At 39.1% G+C, this 17,632-nt stretch overlaps 1 protein-coding gene across 5 annotated transcripts in view; it reads right to left on the bottom strand.

Annotated features, from left to right (window-relative positions):
- Positions 1-7,663: 7,663 nt before the first annotated feature.
- map7d1a (MAP7 domain containing 1a) overlaps positions 7,664-17,632 on the bottom strand; it is a 43,585-nt gene continuing 33,616 nt past the window's right edge. For 4 of the 5 annotated variants that reach the window (XM_078252411.1, XM_078252410.1, XM_078252412.1 and 1 more), the window contains 8 exons: positions 17,301-17,583; positions 16,194-16,374; positions 14,426-14,530; positions 12,847-12,897; positions 12,700-12,760; positions 11,499-11,580; positions 10,891-11,129; positions 7,664-8,668 (listed from right to left, as the gene is read on the bottom strand). In XM_078252411.1, the coding sequence (XP_078108537.1) occupies positions 8,658-8,668; positions 10,891-11,129; positions 11,499-11,580; positions 12,700-12,760; positions 12,847-12,897; positions 14,426-14,530; positions 16,194-16,374; positions 17,301-17,583 (1,013 nt within the window). In that variant the 3' untranslated portion in view covers positions 7,664-8,657. The remainder of the gene's footprint in view (positions 8,669-10,890; positions 11,130-11,498; positions 11,581-12,699; positions 12,761-12,846; positions 12,898-14,425; positions 14,531-16,193; positions 16,375-17,300; positions 17,584-17,632) is intronic. The other variant, XM_078252408.1, reaches the window with a different exon arrangement.

Below are 17,632 nucleotides of genomic sequence, written 5' to 3'. Positions count from 1 at the left end.
CACACACACAACCATACAGATAGACATCCAGACACCCGCATACAACACCTCATTAACACCTTGACAACAAATGAATGCCATCTTAAAATGGCAATCCCTCCCATGTAGTTTTTCTCCTAGCAAGATTAAATAAAGAACAAGATTTGGTGCTTTGGCAACATAACTAATTGACTGAAAGTCAAAAAAAATATTTTATGTTCTTCTAATGGGGGATATAACTTTTCTAAAGCAGAAAATGTGAGAAAACAGTCTTATTCCAAAGCTACTTTAAATTTGAGAAATTTTCCCAACATTAAATCAGACAGACAGAAATTCCCTATGGAGGAAAAAAAATGAGTCCGTGCTGCTTCATCTGATTACTCTGGTTGTGATGTTCCACAGTGTCACAGCAACCAAGACACAACATATTAGTGAAGTGGAGATATGCTTCACAGAGACACTAGACACTACATGTGGTGCCAATCCAACAGTGAGACAAATCGTCGTCGGAGTTCTAATTTACTAAGCCAATACTAACACAAACCAACACCTGAGGATTCCCTTTCTACTTTTCACATATTTGGCTACTTCTGTTACTCCTTATGAGCCCCCCTGTTTTTTCTAAATGGAACAAAAAGAAAACTGAGCAATCCAAAGGCCACTCCTGTAGCTGGCAGCAAGTGTGCCATTGGGGATTAATTCTTAGTCTTCCCATGAACTGAAAATAACCAAGCCTGCAAGCTGGCAAAATTGAAGCCGCTTGTCCTCTGTGTGCTGATTGGCAGTAACTCTGTAAAACTGTCAGCTCCAAGATGAAGGAACAAAAGAACTTTGAAATTAAAACTGTGTAGTGGTCTAAATGTGAAACCTCTGGGGTGTAGTTTATTATTCCGCTTTTTAGCCACTAGCGGCTCGGCTCAGGGGACAGCAATGTTGGTCAGTCTGTTGGTCCACTAGTTTGGTCCAAACTAAAATATCCTCATGACTATTGGATTGATTGCCCTGACGTTTTGTTTAGATGTGCATGATCCCCAAGAGATGAAAATGTTTTTTTTGTTTTTCCCTGTTGGATGGATTGCCATGGAATTTTGTTCAGAAGATAAATCCTATTTACTTTGGTGACTCACAGATTTTTTGTCTCATGTGCCACCAGCAGATACGTTCTTAATTATCCAGTGAAATATGCAAACATGTCCCCTTAGGATTATTGTTTTGGGCTTTTACGCCTTTAATTTTGACAGGACAGCTAGGTGAGAGAGGGGAGAGAGAGGGGGAAGACATGCAGGAAATCGTCACAGGTCAGATTTGAATCCTGGACGTCTGCGTCGAGGCATAAACCTCTCAGTATATGTGCGCCTGCTCTACCCACTGAGCCAACCCGGCCACCCCTTAGGATTAATTCTAATAACTTTGATGATCCCTTATCACCTTCAATTTCCAGTGTGTCCAATAATTTGGTTTATGAGTTAACACCTGCAAAACTAATGACATTCCCATCAGCCTCAACTGTACTTTGTGTTTGGTGCTAATTGGCAAATGTTAGCATGCTGACATGCTAAACTAAGATGATAAACATGCATTATACCTACCAAACACTACAGCATGTTAGCATTATCATTGTAAGCTTGTTAGCATATTGATGGTGGCATTTTGCTCAAAGCACTGTGGTGCTTAGGTACAGCCTCATTGAGCCGCTAGCATGACTGTAGACTCTAGTCTTTTCTTTCAATGTGTGTTTGTGTTTCTATGTGTGTACATGTTTCACATATTTTGGCAACTGATCTCCAAGGTAACCCCTTGTTTCCTTATCGATTTCTATATCTTTGTTATTTTTCTATACTGTTGTTTAAAGAGGCGGTGTCTTGCTTTCTTTTTCAGTCATTCCATGTCCATAACACAAGGTGATTATTTTAAGAGTTTGTTGAAAAGAGGTAGGCACTTAGCAAAGAGTAGTACATAAATCTCTCCAGTTTGTCATAGTTTCTCAAAGGTTTTTATGACAAACTTTACTATGACATTTATGATATTATGATTATGGTTTTCGACATGCTATACTATGGCATTTGTTATACTATATATGCATTTCAAACTACTATACTATCATGTTTTTATGATTTTTTTTTCTTTTATGACATGCTACTATGACATTCCTTACCATTTTTTTCGACATACTATACAATACATTTTTTTAGATTTTCTTTTACCTACTATACTATGAAGTTTTTATGATTTTTTTTTTATGACATACTATACTGTGAAATTTTTTTTATTTTTTTCCGGCATTCCATACTATGACATTTTTTTTAAATACTATACTATGACATTTTTTATGATTTTTTTATGACATACTATACTATTACACTTTTTATATTTTTTTCTACATATACTATGACATTTTTTATATATATGATGTGTTTATGATTTTTTAATGACATACTATACTATTGACATTTTAACCATTTTTGACATTTTTTATGATTTTCTTTTTCTGACCTACTATAGGCCTATATTACATTACTATAGGCCTATATTTTTTTTTTAATAGTTTTTCATATTCAACTTTTCCCGACATACTATACTATGACTTTTTATATTTTTTCATGACATACTATACTATGACATTTTTTTTAAATATTTTTTCGACATACTATACTATGACTTTTTATGAAATTTTTTATGACATACTATGGCAGTTTTTTTTTTTTTGACATACTATATACTATGACATTTTTATCATTTCTTTTTTCAGCATACTATGTTATGACATTTCTTATATTTTTTTATAGCATACGACATTTATAACATGACATTTTTACCATTTTTATCAACGTACTATACTATGACGTTTTTATTTGTTTTCTGACATTTATACTATGACATTTGTTATGATTTTTTTTTTTTTACCTACCATGACATTTTTACCATATTTTTCATGACATACTATACTATGACTTTTTTAACATTTTGTTCAACCTTCTTTACCATGATGTTTTTTTCGACTTTTTCCGTCATACTATACTATGATTTTTTTATGACATTTTTATAACATACTATACTATGACATTTTTATTGTTTTTTATGAAAAAAAATATATAAAACGTCATAGTATTACTATGACGTTTTATATTTTTTATGACTTACTATACTATGACGTTTTTATGATATTTTTTTAACATACTGTACAATGACATTTTTAATATATTTTTCGACCAACTATACTATGAGGTTTTAATGATTTGTTTTGACCTACTATAGTATGACTTTTTTTATGACAAACTATACTATGATATTTTTACAATTTCTTTCGACATACTATACTATGATGTTTTTATGATTTTTTTTTTTATGACATACTATATACTATAACAGTTTTGGGGATTTTTTTTCCGGCATACTATGCTATGACATTTTCTATATTTTTTGATATAATTTTTTTTTTTGACCTACTATACTAATGACGACCTTATGGTTTTTTTATGACATACTATACTGTGAAGTTTTTTATGATTTTTCTTTGGCTTACTATGTACTATGACAGTTTTCATATTTTTATCGACATACTATACTATGACATTTTTTTTATATTTTTCATGACATCGGCTACTATACTATGACATTTTTTTAAATATTTTTTTCAATTTACTATACACTATGACTTTTTTTTAAATGTTTTTTTATGACTATACCATGACATTTTTACCATATTTTTCATGACATACTATACTATGACTTTTTTAACATTTTGTTCGACCTTCTTTACCGTGATGTTTTTTTCGACTTTTTCTGTCATACTATACTATGATTTTTTTATGACATTTTTATAACATACTATACTATGACATTTTTATTGTTTTTTTTTCACCTACTATACTATGACATTTTTATTGTTTTGTTTTTTTACCTACTATACTATGACTTTTTTTTTTTTACCTACTATACTACGACATTTTTATTGTTTTTTTTTTTTACCTACTATACTAGGACATTTTTTAAGATTAGTTTTTCACCTACCATACTATGACATTTTTTGTATTTTTGATGACATACTATACTATGACATTTTTTATATTGTTTCAATTTACTATACTATGACATTTTTTTATGATTTTTTTCCTGACATAATATACATGACATTTTTGTGATTTTTTTTTTGGACAAACTATATGACATTTTTATATTTTTTCATGAAATAATAAGACTTTTTCATGATATTTTTTCGAAATACTATAGTATGACTTTTCTGTGATATTTTTTCATGATATACTATACTATGACATTTTTTTAATTTTTTCGACATACTATACTATGCCATTTTTTATGATTTATTTCGACATTCTATACTATGACATTTTATGATTTTTTATGACATACCATACTATGACATTTTCTATGAATTTATTTTTTTTTTTATGACATACTATACTGTCTTTTTACGATATTTTTTATACCATACTATATACTATGACATTTTTTATGATTTATTTTCCGACATACTATATACTATGAGGTTTTATGATTTTTTTATGACATACACTACTATGACATTTTTTATGATTTTTATGACATACTATACTATGACGTTTTTATACATTTTATGACATACTTTGCTAGGACATTTTTATGATATTTTAATGCCATACTATGGTTTGACATTTTGTATGTCTTTTTAATGGCATACTATACTATGACTTCTTTGATAAGCATTTATTATTGTATTTTATACCATTATATTTTAATCATCTGTTGTCCTTTTCAAAAAACTTAACTTTACTTTCAGTAGCTTACATTTAAAACACTACTCGGCCTCCCCCAAACACATATATGTTGTGGTGCAGATCCAACATTCAGGCCTACATTTTATAGCTGTTAACAAACAAATCTCAGTACCAATCAACCGCCAAGCAGATACACTCATAAAGCACATGCCTACTTATCCAATAAATGTGTTCCCACTTCCTTTGAGCATGCTTTTATTCACATGTACTCAAAGCAAACATTTCATGCCTTTAGCTCACAATAATGTAAATGCAGAGTGCACCACTAAGGTCAGACTTGTTAAATACTTGAGGGTTGGAGGAACATCATACACTCAGGAAGGATCTCATCAAAGAGTGTCCATATTCAACTGCTAGTGACAATGAGCCAACAGCTGCCTGTTTAGAATCAGCTGCTCCCTGTCCCCAGCGACCACCCTCATAGGATATGAGGCCTTTGGTTCTCTGTTCTCAACCTGTTCTCAACCTCTAAGGCCAGGTCTCTGGTATCAAGGCCTTGTCTGATGGGGGTCGCTCATACTGTAAATCTTGCCATCTACCGTCAAAATAGCTGAGAGGTTGCCCTGTTCTGACAGCTCCAATAACGAAACTTACTGTGGGTGCCGGCCTTTCATTAATGTTCTGCCATCTGTTTGAGAGCAGCTGTGTTAAAGGAGCCTGTTGCTGAGCAGATAAAGCCAGGTCCATGTGATGAGACGGGGGGGCGGTGAGCATAAACACTGAACAGAGGTTGGTCCATGGGCTTTGATGGTTGGAGTGTATGCATAACTGTAGCAGTGGTGGTCTTATCTGGAGTGGGACTCTGAGGTGTGACCCAGTGCTGACCCCGATATCTTAAAACGGAGGCGGAGCAGGCACACTTGCCATTCTAAAACATTTGCAAGATTCCTCACAGTCCTCAAGTGCGGAGATTTACGTCTGAAACAACACTGAGCTTGTGTCCATAAGTAGGCAGGCTGCATACTTAGATTACATTCATAACAACAACACACAGGTTTGACAACAATCGTTTTTATATGACCCTTAACAAGAAGTTATTCATTATTTAGGAGAGTAAGAATAGAGCAATAATTGATAGTGATACCTCCAATGCACCCATCAGCACACTTGCAGGCTGAAGAGAGAATAGACCCATCAATAAAAGGGGCATGAACACAGGGGTTGAGGGGAGGGCACTGCCATGCCAGCTAGCCAGACTACTCACCACCACTAACCTTAACTGGCAGAAAGCACCGTTATTCATTGACCAGAAGTGGCTTTTGGATGAGCCTTACCATCCACAAATTGTAAACTATTTTTTTTTCCAATCCTCATTCTGTGTGAATTTCTTCAGAGACTTGAAACTACTCAGCCTGTAACTGTGCACTGCCTCACTGACACCTCCCTAAAAATAGTGCCCACTAATCCCCAAGTCCCCTCTGAGAAGTACTACACATTACCAGGGCTTGACTAGCAGATCGACTGCGTCCAAAACTACAGAGAGATTATGAATGTTTAATAGACCTTTGCAGTTTTATTATGTAGGCATTTAGAATTGCATGTGAGCACACTGTTGTATCAAACTTAAGAGTAGGCATGAATCCAGAGAAATGTAATATGTTGTCTAGCACCTCCATGCTGCAGTGCTGCACCCTCTGGTGGGGTTAATGAATACAGCTTTTAACAGCATCAGGACAACTGTAATAGCAAAGTACTGAACCAGTGAGAACATGTTGAAACTTGCACTTATGTGTCAGCAGGGGTTTACATTTTTTTCAAGGAAGCTTGGGAAGCCAACTGGCTGTTGCAGATTCAAACTGTGAGCTATGTGAGGTGACGTCCTTGTAAATATTCTGGTCATAATAGTGCCCCATTATTTCACGTTAAAAGGGGGAAAAAGCAACAATGCAGTCGTAAGGGGAAAATCTAAAATGTTTGGTGCTTCAGTAAAAGCTTGAGTTTGCCAGCATTTGGCTGATTAAGGGATCATCTGTAGGCATTATAGCATTGTAAGAATAACACTGTTTTCAATGAAAACTGCCATTTTTCATTATGTTAAAAAACACAGTTTTCACTTACTTTAAATATTCCTCTCATGCATGTTGTCTGCTCAATGATGAATCTGATGATGAAGCCTTTTCCTTGGTTTTCAGTCCTTGGGCTTTTGCTTCATTTTGGTGAAAACATTTCGTTCAAATAGAGTTTGCATGCATTGCTTAGAGCTCCACTGCATGGTGATCAAATCGTATGTATCCCACTGGGAGTTAAGAGGCCGTCTGTGCGTCACAGGAACAAGTTGACAAACTGTGGTCCCTCGTTCAACTGGGCTCCGCTACAATTACATTTCACAAGCGGCTATAAGTCATTTAAATCACATAAGTTCTACATGATGATCAGTGTGGCATGACATAAATCATGTTTGTAATGCACTTCAGCTGCCTAGAAGGCTTGAAACAGTGTGCCAGGTATGCTGCTGTCCACCAGTGTATAGTGAAAGGCGGCAGCAGATAGAGTGGCATGTACCCCCTGTAGGGATTTTGTAAAAGGAGACCCAAACTGAAATGGACAGCTGAGCCAACTCAGATGCCTTGTACATCAACTGTAAGGCCCTCTGGTACCATCTCTAAATCGGTTTTCCTGTGGTTAGTGTGAACTCACGTCCTTCGCGACATTCAGTGGGAGCAGGTATTTCCTCTCGAAAGTACCTCAGGAGTAAACAAGTCGCACTATTGTACAAAACACTTCAACACTGTGAAATTAATGACAAATGATGATCAAAACCCCATGTTTTAAAATGAATGAACCAGATGTTTAACATTAAGATTGAACACTGAATTCAGAACATCTGTGTCATTTTCTCTCTTCCCCCAATAAAATCTCTCAAGTCATCTGTGCACCATTATTCAAGACAAAAAGATGAAAAGACAGCAGACTGGACAGCTGGTCTTTAATAAGACTTAAGATGCTCCCACTGACCTTGTTACGCACATCAAAATAATTATAGCAGATACACACACCAGCATTTCAGATACATACGAGTCCATGGAATCGCAATGCAAATGAGGGAAAACTGTCATGCTTGCACATGAGAAAAACCACAACAGCTTTAACGGTTTAATAGTGGAGTAAATCCCAGTAAAAAGGGATTTGACCATAAATGATTTCTGTTTTTTTGATCGTAGAGGTTGCACACTCACTTTTACATCCAGTTCTGCGTACAATCAATCATAGCTGAAGTTTTGAACAGACAGTATTACACACAGTATTACACACAGTAACACGCTGTTGCATGTGAACTTGCATTTCAAATCTCTTTCCAGATTTCTCAGTTTAACTTTACAAAAATTGTTACAGGTAGCTTTATACAGGCCAGGATGTATAATACCTGGGTTTCACTTAGAGGGTCTACTCGGAGCAGAGTAGCATACAACGACTTCCTTTTATACAAGGTTTAATCCATAGACCCATCCCTCCTTTGTCCGTCACACAAAGTTAATTTACATTATTCACAATAATGTACCCAGTCTTATATTTGTCTTTCAGTTAAATAACTAAAGAACAAAACAACAAACACTTCAGCTTATTGTAATAATTACTCAGCTGTACTGTAATGTACATAGGATGACGCTGTATACAGGTGCGTGGAATCGGTGCCGCAAAGATCTTTAACAAATGTTAACACTGATGCACCGGTGTTGCATGCAGCAACACCTTTCATCCCGTTTTGTCTTTTGCGTCCTGATGCTTGGTCGTCATCTTCCGTGGCCCGCTTCGTCTTCAGAAAGAAGTATGCGTTTAGGTAGTTTGCCTTTAGGGGCTTAGAAAAAAGGTTGGCACAGGGCACAGGGCTCCCCACGTGAGCGTTGGCAGGGCGGAGGAAAAGTCAGTGGCCTAAGGCGACGAGCACTTCAACACTGGAACATGTCACAGGACCTCTGTGAGGAAAGGGCAGAGAGAAAAGGGTCAGCAGCCATTGAGGATAAATCAACACATGCTAACAGATAAAACAGAGACTCTCTCTTTGATATGAGTAATGACACGGTGTGTAAACCTCTGACCTGGTGACAATACTAAATGCAAAAGGATGCTGAACATGTTGCAGAAGGCATGAACCCAATAACATTTACTGTCTTGTTTATATGGGGGGTAATGGAAAGGCCTCAAGTGAAAGTCATTTTCTAGTCGATTGCAGCCATTATGTAACATTGAATTATTTGACTGACAACACCACATGTGAGGCCAAGAAGGGCCACACTATTCAACAAGTACTAACATTCAAATTAACCCCGGAAGCATGCCTCAAAATAAATTAACGACCTATGAAATGATATTCAATCAGTTTCGCATATCAATAAACCCTCATCATAAATGTCCTGCCAGGTCAAAGGTGTCTCAAGTATCCAGATTTACAAGCGTGAAAATTAGAAGAGAGAATGTCTGAGTTAAAGGCACGATACGTAGTAAGATGGAGGAAGTATTCATGTGATTTCAGGAAAGAAGTCAGAGAGCTTCCAAAGGGAATCATCCTATTTGCTACACGTAGCATTTCTGACTGCTGGCTTGTCTTCAGGCTAACAGGTGAAGGTTAGGAACTAACAGGAAGGGGAGAGTAGGGTGCTGCTGACGTTGCCACTGGGAGGGGGTTGAGTTGAGGAGTGATATGCTGCTAAATTGCTTCGGTGTCCTGTTTCTAACCCCTAGCAGTGAGGCACTTGTGGATAGGGTCTCCTCATCGCCTCAGCTTCTAGGAATTCCTCACTGGGTGCAGGCCCAAGTTAGTGGGGCTGCTGAGTAAAAGCTGTCATCAGTATAAAGATACCCCGTTTCTCTTCACCCTTCCCTACACTATTTCGTCCATATCTCATCTCCACGCCACACCATCCTCTCCTCAGGGGGTACTCACTCTCACTGGGGAGATGACCTGCACATTAGATGAAGTACAAGTTCAGGTTCGTGGTCGCTTCGTGCCAAGGACAACAACACTAACTATGGTGCCTAGCACCGCAGTCTTTTTTTGGGTAATGTGAACCTGGCCAAGTGTAAAATCGGCTCAGCAAATAGGCACACAAGCTTGTTACTATTGAGCCACGGCTCTGCCTGCTGCTTCTTTTTTTATTAGGAACAGACGAGAAAACAAATCGAACAAGTACATTGGCGCTCTTGGCTTAACCTAATCCATCAAGTTGAAATGTGACTGTTTGGCTATTAATATTCAGGATTCTGTCTATAATTGGGTCTTTGTGGGAATCTTTAATTTTTAAAATCGGTTTTGTGGATCACTAAAGCCTATTCATGTTTTCTTAAACCTTGGACTATAGCAAAAATTAGGCCCTTTCTAAGCTATGCCAACCTTGAAAAAGTAATACCTTTATGTTCCTCTAGTTCATGTAAAACACTGCCGCTAGACTTAACAAACAACAAGAGACAAAGGCATATTACATCTATTGTTGCCTCTCTGCACTTCAGAGTTTTAGAATCAAATTTGAGATAATAGCTGTTTTTAAGTACTTTTCATTTTGGAAAATTAGCCTTTTTGCTGAAAGTAAGGTCAGAAGATCGATACCATTCTCAAATATAAAGCTACAGCCAGCACACACTTAGCTTAGCATCCACAATGGAAACAGCTTGCCCGGCTCTACTCAGAGGTAAAAATAAATCCACCGACCAGCACCTATAAATTCTACTAATTAACTATTTCTCTTGGAATGCAGTGACTTCCTGAAAAAATAGTTTCGAGAGCACGTAACTCCCCGTAAACCCACAACTTGTCATTTTCACACTTCTGTTGTGGTATGTATTAAACAAAACAAGACACAAGGTATCAATAAGTGAGCTTTATTAGTGGTGGTTGTCTAGCTGTTTTCCCCTGCTTCCAGTCTTTATGCTAAGCTAGGCTAATAACCTGCTAACCATAGCTTCATGTTAATGTACAGACATGAGCGTTGACTCCTGTCAGACATTAATACAAGTGGTAACCTCACACCTCAGAGTAGCCGAGCTAGTATGACTTTGGCTTTTTATAGTTCATCCTTCCTTTCTTCTACTCCCTTTATATTGTCATTGTTAATTTGATGTGACTTAAGGTCTAACGTCTTTGACGTCATGTTTGGTTTGTATTGTGGCCGCTCTTGTGTGTTGTAAAGCAGTAACTCTGTACCTGCAACATGCTGAGGCTTCATGGGGCCTGCCTTTTTCATGAATGACTCGTCACTGTCAAACGCGAGGATCGGCTCGGTGGCCATGCTGGTCTCAGACTTGTCCCGTGCGCCGTTGGTGGTGTTGCCGTGATTCGCGAGATGGATGATATCTCCAAAGTGGGCAGTGTCTCCTTTAGTGGAGAGACCGTTTTCATGTCTCGTAGGCTGGACCCCATTGACCAATTGGGCTGAGGGGCTGCTGGAGAGGGGAGACACGAAGCAGAATATGGTTTTAGTTATGATGGGCCAGAGTGACTCATACAACAAATGAGTCATTCCACCGCCGTCCAATTACAGGAGTCGTTTAAAATCTACCCCAAGAAGCGCAGTCAAATACAAAGCGTAAACATTTCAAGAAACCAAAACTCTCCCAGTAATTGTTAAGATCTTCGGGCCTGAACCGTGTGGCTCCTTGTGTTGTCTGTTGAAGTTTACTACAGTGAAAACATCCTGCAGGCTTGATTGTTGTTTTTTCTGGCACAAAAGTTTTATACTGTGCACGGTGGTCTTGCATCAACATGAGCACAAGAATCTTTTTTCAAATCCACAAAAAAAACTTTTACTGTACCTTTCTTTGAGGTTGGTCTGTCCATTTTCTGTCTTGTTGTTGGGCAGGTTGACCTCTGGCTTTGGCTGATATTCAGCAGATGCTAGAGGAAACAAAGTAAAACAGCCATTTATGCAGTGTAAACCACGCACACCAACATGATCACACACATTCAGTATCCGACCTGCTGGTGCGTCCTTCCTGTGTAGGCCAGATCTCCCCTCCCCCTCCCCAACTCAGAACATGGCTGTGGTTGAGACAGATTTCCCCACCCCTGACTAGAATGGCGGCACGCCTGCCAGGCCTCCAACCACATCAGTGGCTAGCTAATGTCTTCCTGCATTGGGGAACTTTGCCATAAACAGCATATCTCCCAAACCACACTGATTTCCCTTCATCTTACTCATCTACTGTATGTGACGTGGAAGCTCAGACAAGGAGGGTGTGCAAGTTATAGGTCTGTCAATATAATTGTGTTAAGAATTATTATTTCTTTTCCCCATATTTAGAAGTTGTAGGAAGAGTGGATATGGTAAGGCCTATGTAACATCATGTGTCTTTATATTATTACTTGGGTCAAAAGTAAATGTCTAACTGCTGCAGGCTGTTAAACATGAGCCCACTCTTCCCTTCTAACTCCCTCAGTCCCACGACTTGGACAAGCAAGCACACATGGGTCCTATTGTTCTCAAAATGCAGCTGTGCAGGATATGAGGCAGAGATCTCATCCTATAATCCGTTTATACAAAGTGCTCTGATGTGAGGCTGATTTACATGCAGTAAAAGTATTACAAAGTGCAACAAATACCTGTGCCTTTGTTTATTCTAACATATGGAAGAGGTACAAGACCCAGAGGAGAGATGGTGTAATTATGTGTCATCAAATATCAGCCTAAAGGTGGGATAAGTAAACTGAGTTCATCTACAATAGCACGAGTCAGACACTGTTTCAACGTTACTATGTAGCTGATGTGGATTTGCTAATTGAAGCGTGGAAGAGAAGGAAATCCACTGCTAAGTGGATTCTGGCCACAAAGCATCCACTTTGTTTTAAATCCATTCACAGATAACACATTAATGGGAGATCAGTTAAGACAATTACCCTAAACAAACCCTGCAGATTAAAGATTAAAGGCTTGTAGTAACGATTGGTAATGTGGTAATGATTTTCCTCCGTGCTTGAGGAGGTTTTGTAAAAGGTTCAGACTGATGTTCTGCTTACCTTTGCTGCTCTCTGCCTCTTTGTCATTGACGTTTGTGAGAGGGGAGGATTTTGTCTCTTTCTGTAAAGATGGGAAATCATTTTAGTCATTTATATTGGAAAGGCAAGTCTTGGCTTGTTTTGGTTAAAACTGAACAGCAAATGTACCTTGTCGCCTCCATCTGTCTTGCGCGTCCTCTTCATGATCTCGTCCAGACGCTGAGAAAATAAAAGGAAGGAATAAGAAGGAAAATGCCACATAGAACAAAATAACAGATATCATAACCCTTTTTTGTGGTTTACTTGTAGATTTTCTATGCATTTCGTGCTGGAGGACACCAAGGGATCAGGGCAGATGTGCTTATAATAAATCAAGATTTGAGATTGTTAAACATTTGGTTAGGTTTAGTCGGCTAGACTGAGCCCACACACCTTGTTGTCAGACTGTTTTTGCTAAAGAAAGAGGTTTCACCTGTTTCCGCTGTTCATTCCTTCTCTTAAATGTTAATACGGATTTTCCTGTCTCTTGTATCTAGGCCATTATGCTTGAAGGGAATACACCGAGTCAAACTGAGACTCCTATGTCTCCAGTTGGAGGGCTGTGTCAATAGTGATGAGGCAGCACTTGTGTATTCAGCTGGAACAACAGCGTTGGAAGGTCGGACAGTAAACAGTAGGATAGAGGATAAGTTTATACTGTGCTAAAATACAAACCACTATGTGGCTAATTTATATGCACAGAAGGTTGATGCAAGATACAACTTTGATCTGAGGGCACCGCCGGCCTGGGACAACAACACCATGACTGCAGCTGCCACTCATAAAAGTGAAGCATTTTTAGGATCCAAGATTCTTTATTGGACAGCTCACACACTCATGGTTTGGCATTTAGTTTGGCTGCAAAACTACAGATTCTTATTTCTCCAATATGTTGCTGTGTTGCCCCTTCAGGATACTTTAAGCCACCTTTGCTTGCTGATCACAAACTCCTCTTTGTTGAGGCGATAACAAGAGCAGTCAGTTTTGGTCGAAGTCAGTCAGAACAGTGGGTTTTACAGTGTGACTAAGCAGTGAGTCTTTGGAGCAGAGGACATGCTGTTCTTGCGGGCTTATTCCAGGATGGAGCCAGGCTTGGGCTGGCTGAGCCAGACCTGGCATGCCTCGATAAGAGCCTTTCTCACATGGAGAGGGAGAGAAAGGCTTAGCCCGCATACAGAGGCGTGAGCTTACTGGATATGTGGGTGGCATTTTTGACTATATGGTCACAGAACACACACATATCAGCACACATGTGCACAGATCTGCACAAATCTACACACACAGATGACTGGCACAGCAAGGTCTCCATTAATAGTGTTTATATATAGCTTCATGCTCGACACACAGTCTAAGCCCGGTTAAATCATGGCATGCAGACAACCAATCCAGGATAAGCCAAAAACATCATTCGTCTAAGTTTCAGGGACTCAACTTTCAAGCCTGCTTTTGTCATGTCAAAAGACACCCTGAATATAATACCTCCACTGAGGGAGGAGAGCTTGTTGTAAATTGACTACAGAATTAATGTTGTGTTACTCTGAGATGTATGCAGTTGAGAGCAGAGCTGGGACTTTTAAATGTAATCTCTCCTAATATAATTTGTCCACAAAAAAAATGTAGGTAAGGATTTTTGGAAAATGTCTACATTTATTATTTAGGAAATGTGCGGAAAAGAACAAATGATGGGAGGACAGATGTATTGCCCTACCCTTTTCCTCTCCAGCCTCTCCTGCTCCTCCTTCTGGAAGTGTTTCTCCCTCTCCAGACGCTGCTTCTCCGCCTCCTCCCGGGCTTTAGCCTCAGCCTCTTCTTTCTGAAACACACACACAGGCGAAAATTCCAACCACAGTTTTAATTCCGGTAGAAGTGGGAAAAAAAACTCTGCCAAAATAGCATGCCTTTTACGTAACAAGGGTGTGGTTGCTCCCTGGAATTATTGTTTACAACCACAAAAGGGATATTTTCCTCTACCTTTGAGCCAAAAAGATCTATTTTCAACATTTACAGCCTCGTGAGGACCATTCAAAGCGAAATACAATACTTAACCCTTTTGCATAATTAGATTGAATCACTTTTAACCACAAGGCTACTTCTGTGAAAGACCACAAGGGGGTGGCAAAGCGTAAGCGCTGGATACCACATTGAGAGAGTCTAAGGGATAAACAAATACTGTAATGAATAGCCACATTTCCTGTGCCATTGGAAATCTGTTTCTACTAATCAAGCATCCTTCTCTTCTGCTTCTCCCCGGCAACATCCACAAACACAGAAAGAATCAATATGGCTCTTAATGGTTATTTGACAAACTGAAAAGTAAAAAGGGTGCATTCATTGTAGCTACCGGCTCTCCGGTTTGGATAATATTTGCCTTTTGAAAAGACAACAACATCCCTCTGAGAAAATACTGGATTGTGCTTTTGGACGAGCCGGTTATCAAAAAAGGTCAAGTGAGGAGAACAGCTGAGCTGACACAATAACATTGGAAAAAACGTCACAAACTTTGTTTGCCAAAGATAGGAGAGGGTATACGTTTGTGGTGTGATGGGCAAAGTGCCTGGGAATGATGTGAGGAGTGCATGTCTTGACCTTTACTTGAAAGGCAATAATTACTGTCACAGGTGTGCTTAAAGTGCCCATATTTATAAAAAAAAATAAAAAAATATCACTTTTTCTGGGATTTGGGGTGTTATTTTGTGTCTCTGGTGCTTCCACACGCATACAAACTTTGAAAAAAAAAACATCCATGCTGTTTTGAGTGAGATACTGGTTTCTGAATGTATCCTGCTTTCAGTCTCTGGGTGAGCTGGTCAAAATCGGCAGGGCAGTCCATGTCATCGGCCGAAACATTTGGTGTGTGCTAACCACTTTAGCTAATACCACATCAGCTGTTTCTCCAACTTCAGTCAGTACAAGGCAGGATTAGCCGGGAAACTTCTTCTAAATGAGGGCGCACTTCCAACTTTGCGTGGAATACCTGCAGAACAGGGACATGTAAGTAGTTCTATACAATTTATTTTGTAGATTAGGGTGAACTGTGTGTGTTGTAGCAGTGTTTTGCCATTGAGAACGAGGTGGCTAACCGCTAGCAGCGCTAGCTTCTAGCTAGTAGTCCCTACCTAGCTACTACACATGTGCGACTCCCAACAAAGATGGGATAGAAGTGTGATGCCTCACTCTGTAGCTAAAACAGAGAGCTCAACACACAGGGTGAAAAGAGGAGCTGAGGCAATGTGCAGTACAACAACAATAGGTGTTTTTTGAAAATTAAACCATGTAAACCTATTCTGGTACGACCTCAAAATACAATTATGAACCTGAAAATGAGCATAACATGGGCACTTTAATGGTCCTTGTCACTACTATGGGCTCTATCTGGTTATCTGACTAACCAGACCTGTACACTGCACTGCACCCAACCTCACTAACAACTTCCATTCCAGGTTTGTCTGCGTGCGGGCTGTTGGCAGTCATTATACCTGTTTTTGCAGGCGTAGGTTTTCCTCCTGCTCAGCTTTGGCTCTCTCCTGAGCCTCCTTCTCGTCCTGCAGGCGCTGAGCTTCGTCCCTCCTCCGCTGCTCCTCGGCCATGGCACGGGCCTCCTCCTCCCTAAGGCGCCTCTCCTCTGCCTCCTTCACTATTCGTTCTTCTCTCAGGATCCTAAAGAGTTTGAGCATATGGCTGAGGGTAAGTATTTTACACAAAACCCATGTGTCAAACACTTTGAGTGCAGTAAACAATTTGAAATTTGTAAATGATTCCATTGGGGCATTTCCTCTTTAGTTTACACCATCTCTGCTGATTTGACATTGAAGCACAAGCAACAGGAAACTATTTAAGGGGATGGAAACAATTGGAAGTATGAGTGCCAACAGGAGATCACATCAATTCCAAAGCTGTAAATAGTGACTTGCTGTGGTTAGAATCAGCCAACAGGCTATCAAATTCTCAATGCTTCCACACATCACAGCCAGCGTTGAGTGAAGTCTCATTCAGACATACATGTATGCTGTGCTAATGCATGGAGCCTTCCTGTTTAGTTTTACTTATGTCTATGGAAGCAAATAAGAGACAAGAGTATTTGAATTTGAACAGCCACTGAATACTTAATACTGAAATAATTAACTTTGAAAACCATGTATCTGTATTTGTTCTGAATTCACATCTTTGAAATTATTATAATTTTTTTTTTTGCAATTTCAAAAGCTGAATTTGAATTTTTTTTCAAATGGTCACAAATTCATATCCAGAAATTTCAGAATTCTGAAGTTTCAGAATAAAAAAAATAAAATAAAATAGATTCAGGTTGCTCAAATTCGATAGGGCAAATGCAGATCCAAAAATTATAGTTGAAATAATTCACATAGCAACACTCGGACTACCCAGGATATCCTCAGTGAGGTTTGTTTTGCAGGATAAAAGCAGCTACAGCAGCATATTCTACACCAACAAATTGTTTTAAAATCAAAATAAATCACACTTTTGAAAAAGCACAAACTGTGTACTATACTTCAGCATTAGTTCATGCAAGGTCAACACTGTGCCGACCGTTTGTATATCGTTGTGTATATCAAAACGCCTCTGACCTCTCCTTCTCCTCCTGTTCGCGGCGCTCCTGCTCGTCCCTCTCCCTCTGCTCTCGAGCCTGCCGGCGTTTCTCCGCCAGGATGCGAACCGCCTCCCCTTGGTCGTTGGTGCCTGCCATAGGCCTGGCTGATGGAGAGGGTGACGGTGATGACGCAGGAACAGAAGGAGCCGAATGGACCGGCTCAGGAGACGAGGAGGCTGCAGTGGTTATAACTGCCGTGCTCGACGCATGAGGTGAGGCAGCAGCTGAGGCTACCACGATGGAAGAAACCACAGGGGAACCTAGTGACAATAAGACACAGATCTTGAGCTGTGTAACTTAACAAAAATC

The sequence above is a fragment of the Sander vitreus genome, chromosome 6 (assembly GCF_031162955.1).
Source record: "Sander vitreus isolate 19-12246 chromosome 6, sanVit1, whole genome shotgun sequence".
In the NCBI taxonomy this organism is placed as follows: Eukaryota; Metazoa; Chordata; class Actinopteri; order Perciformes; family Percidae; genus Sander; species Sander vitreus.
The sequence above is the reverse complement of the archived record's forward strand: the minus strand, read 5'-3'. Positions and strand labels throughout refer to the sequence as shown.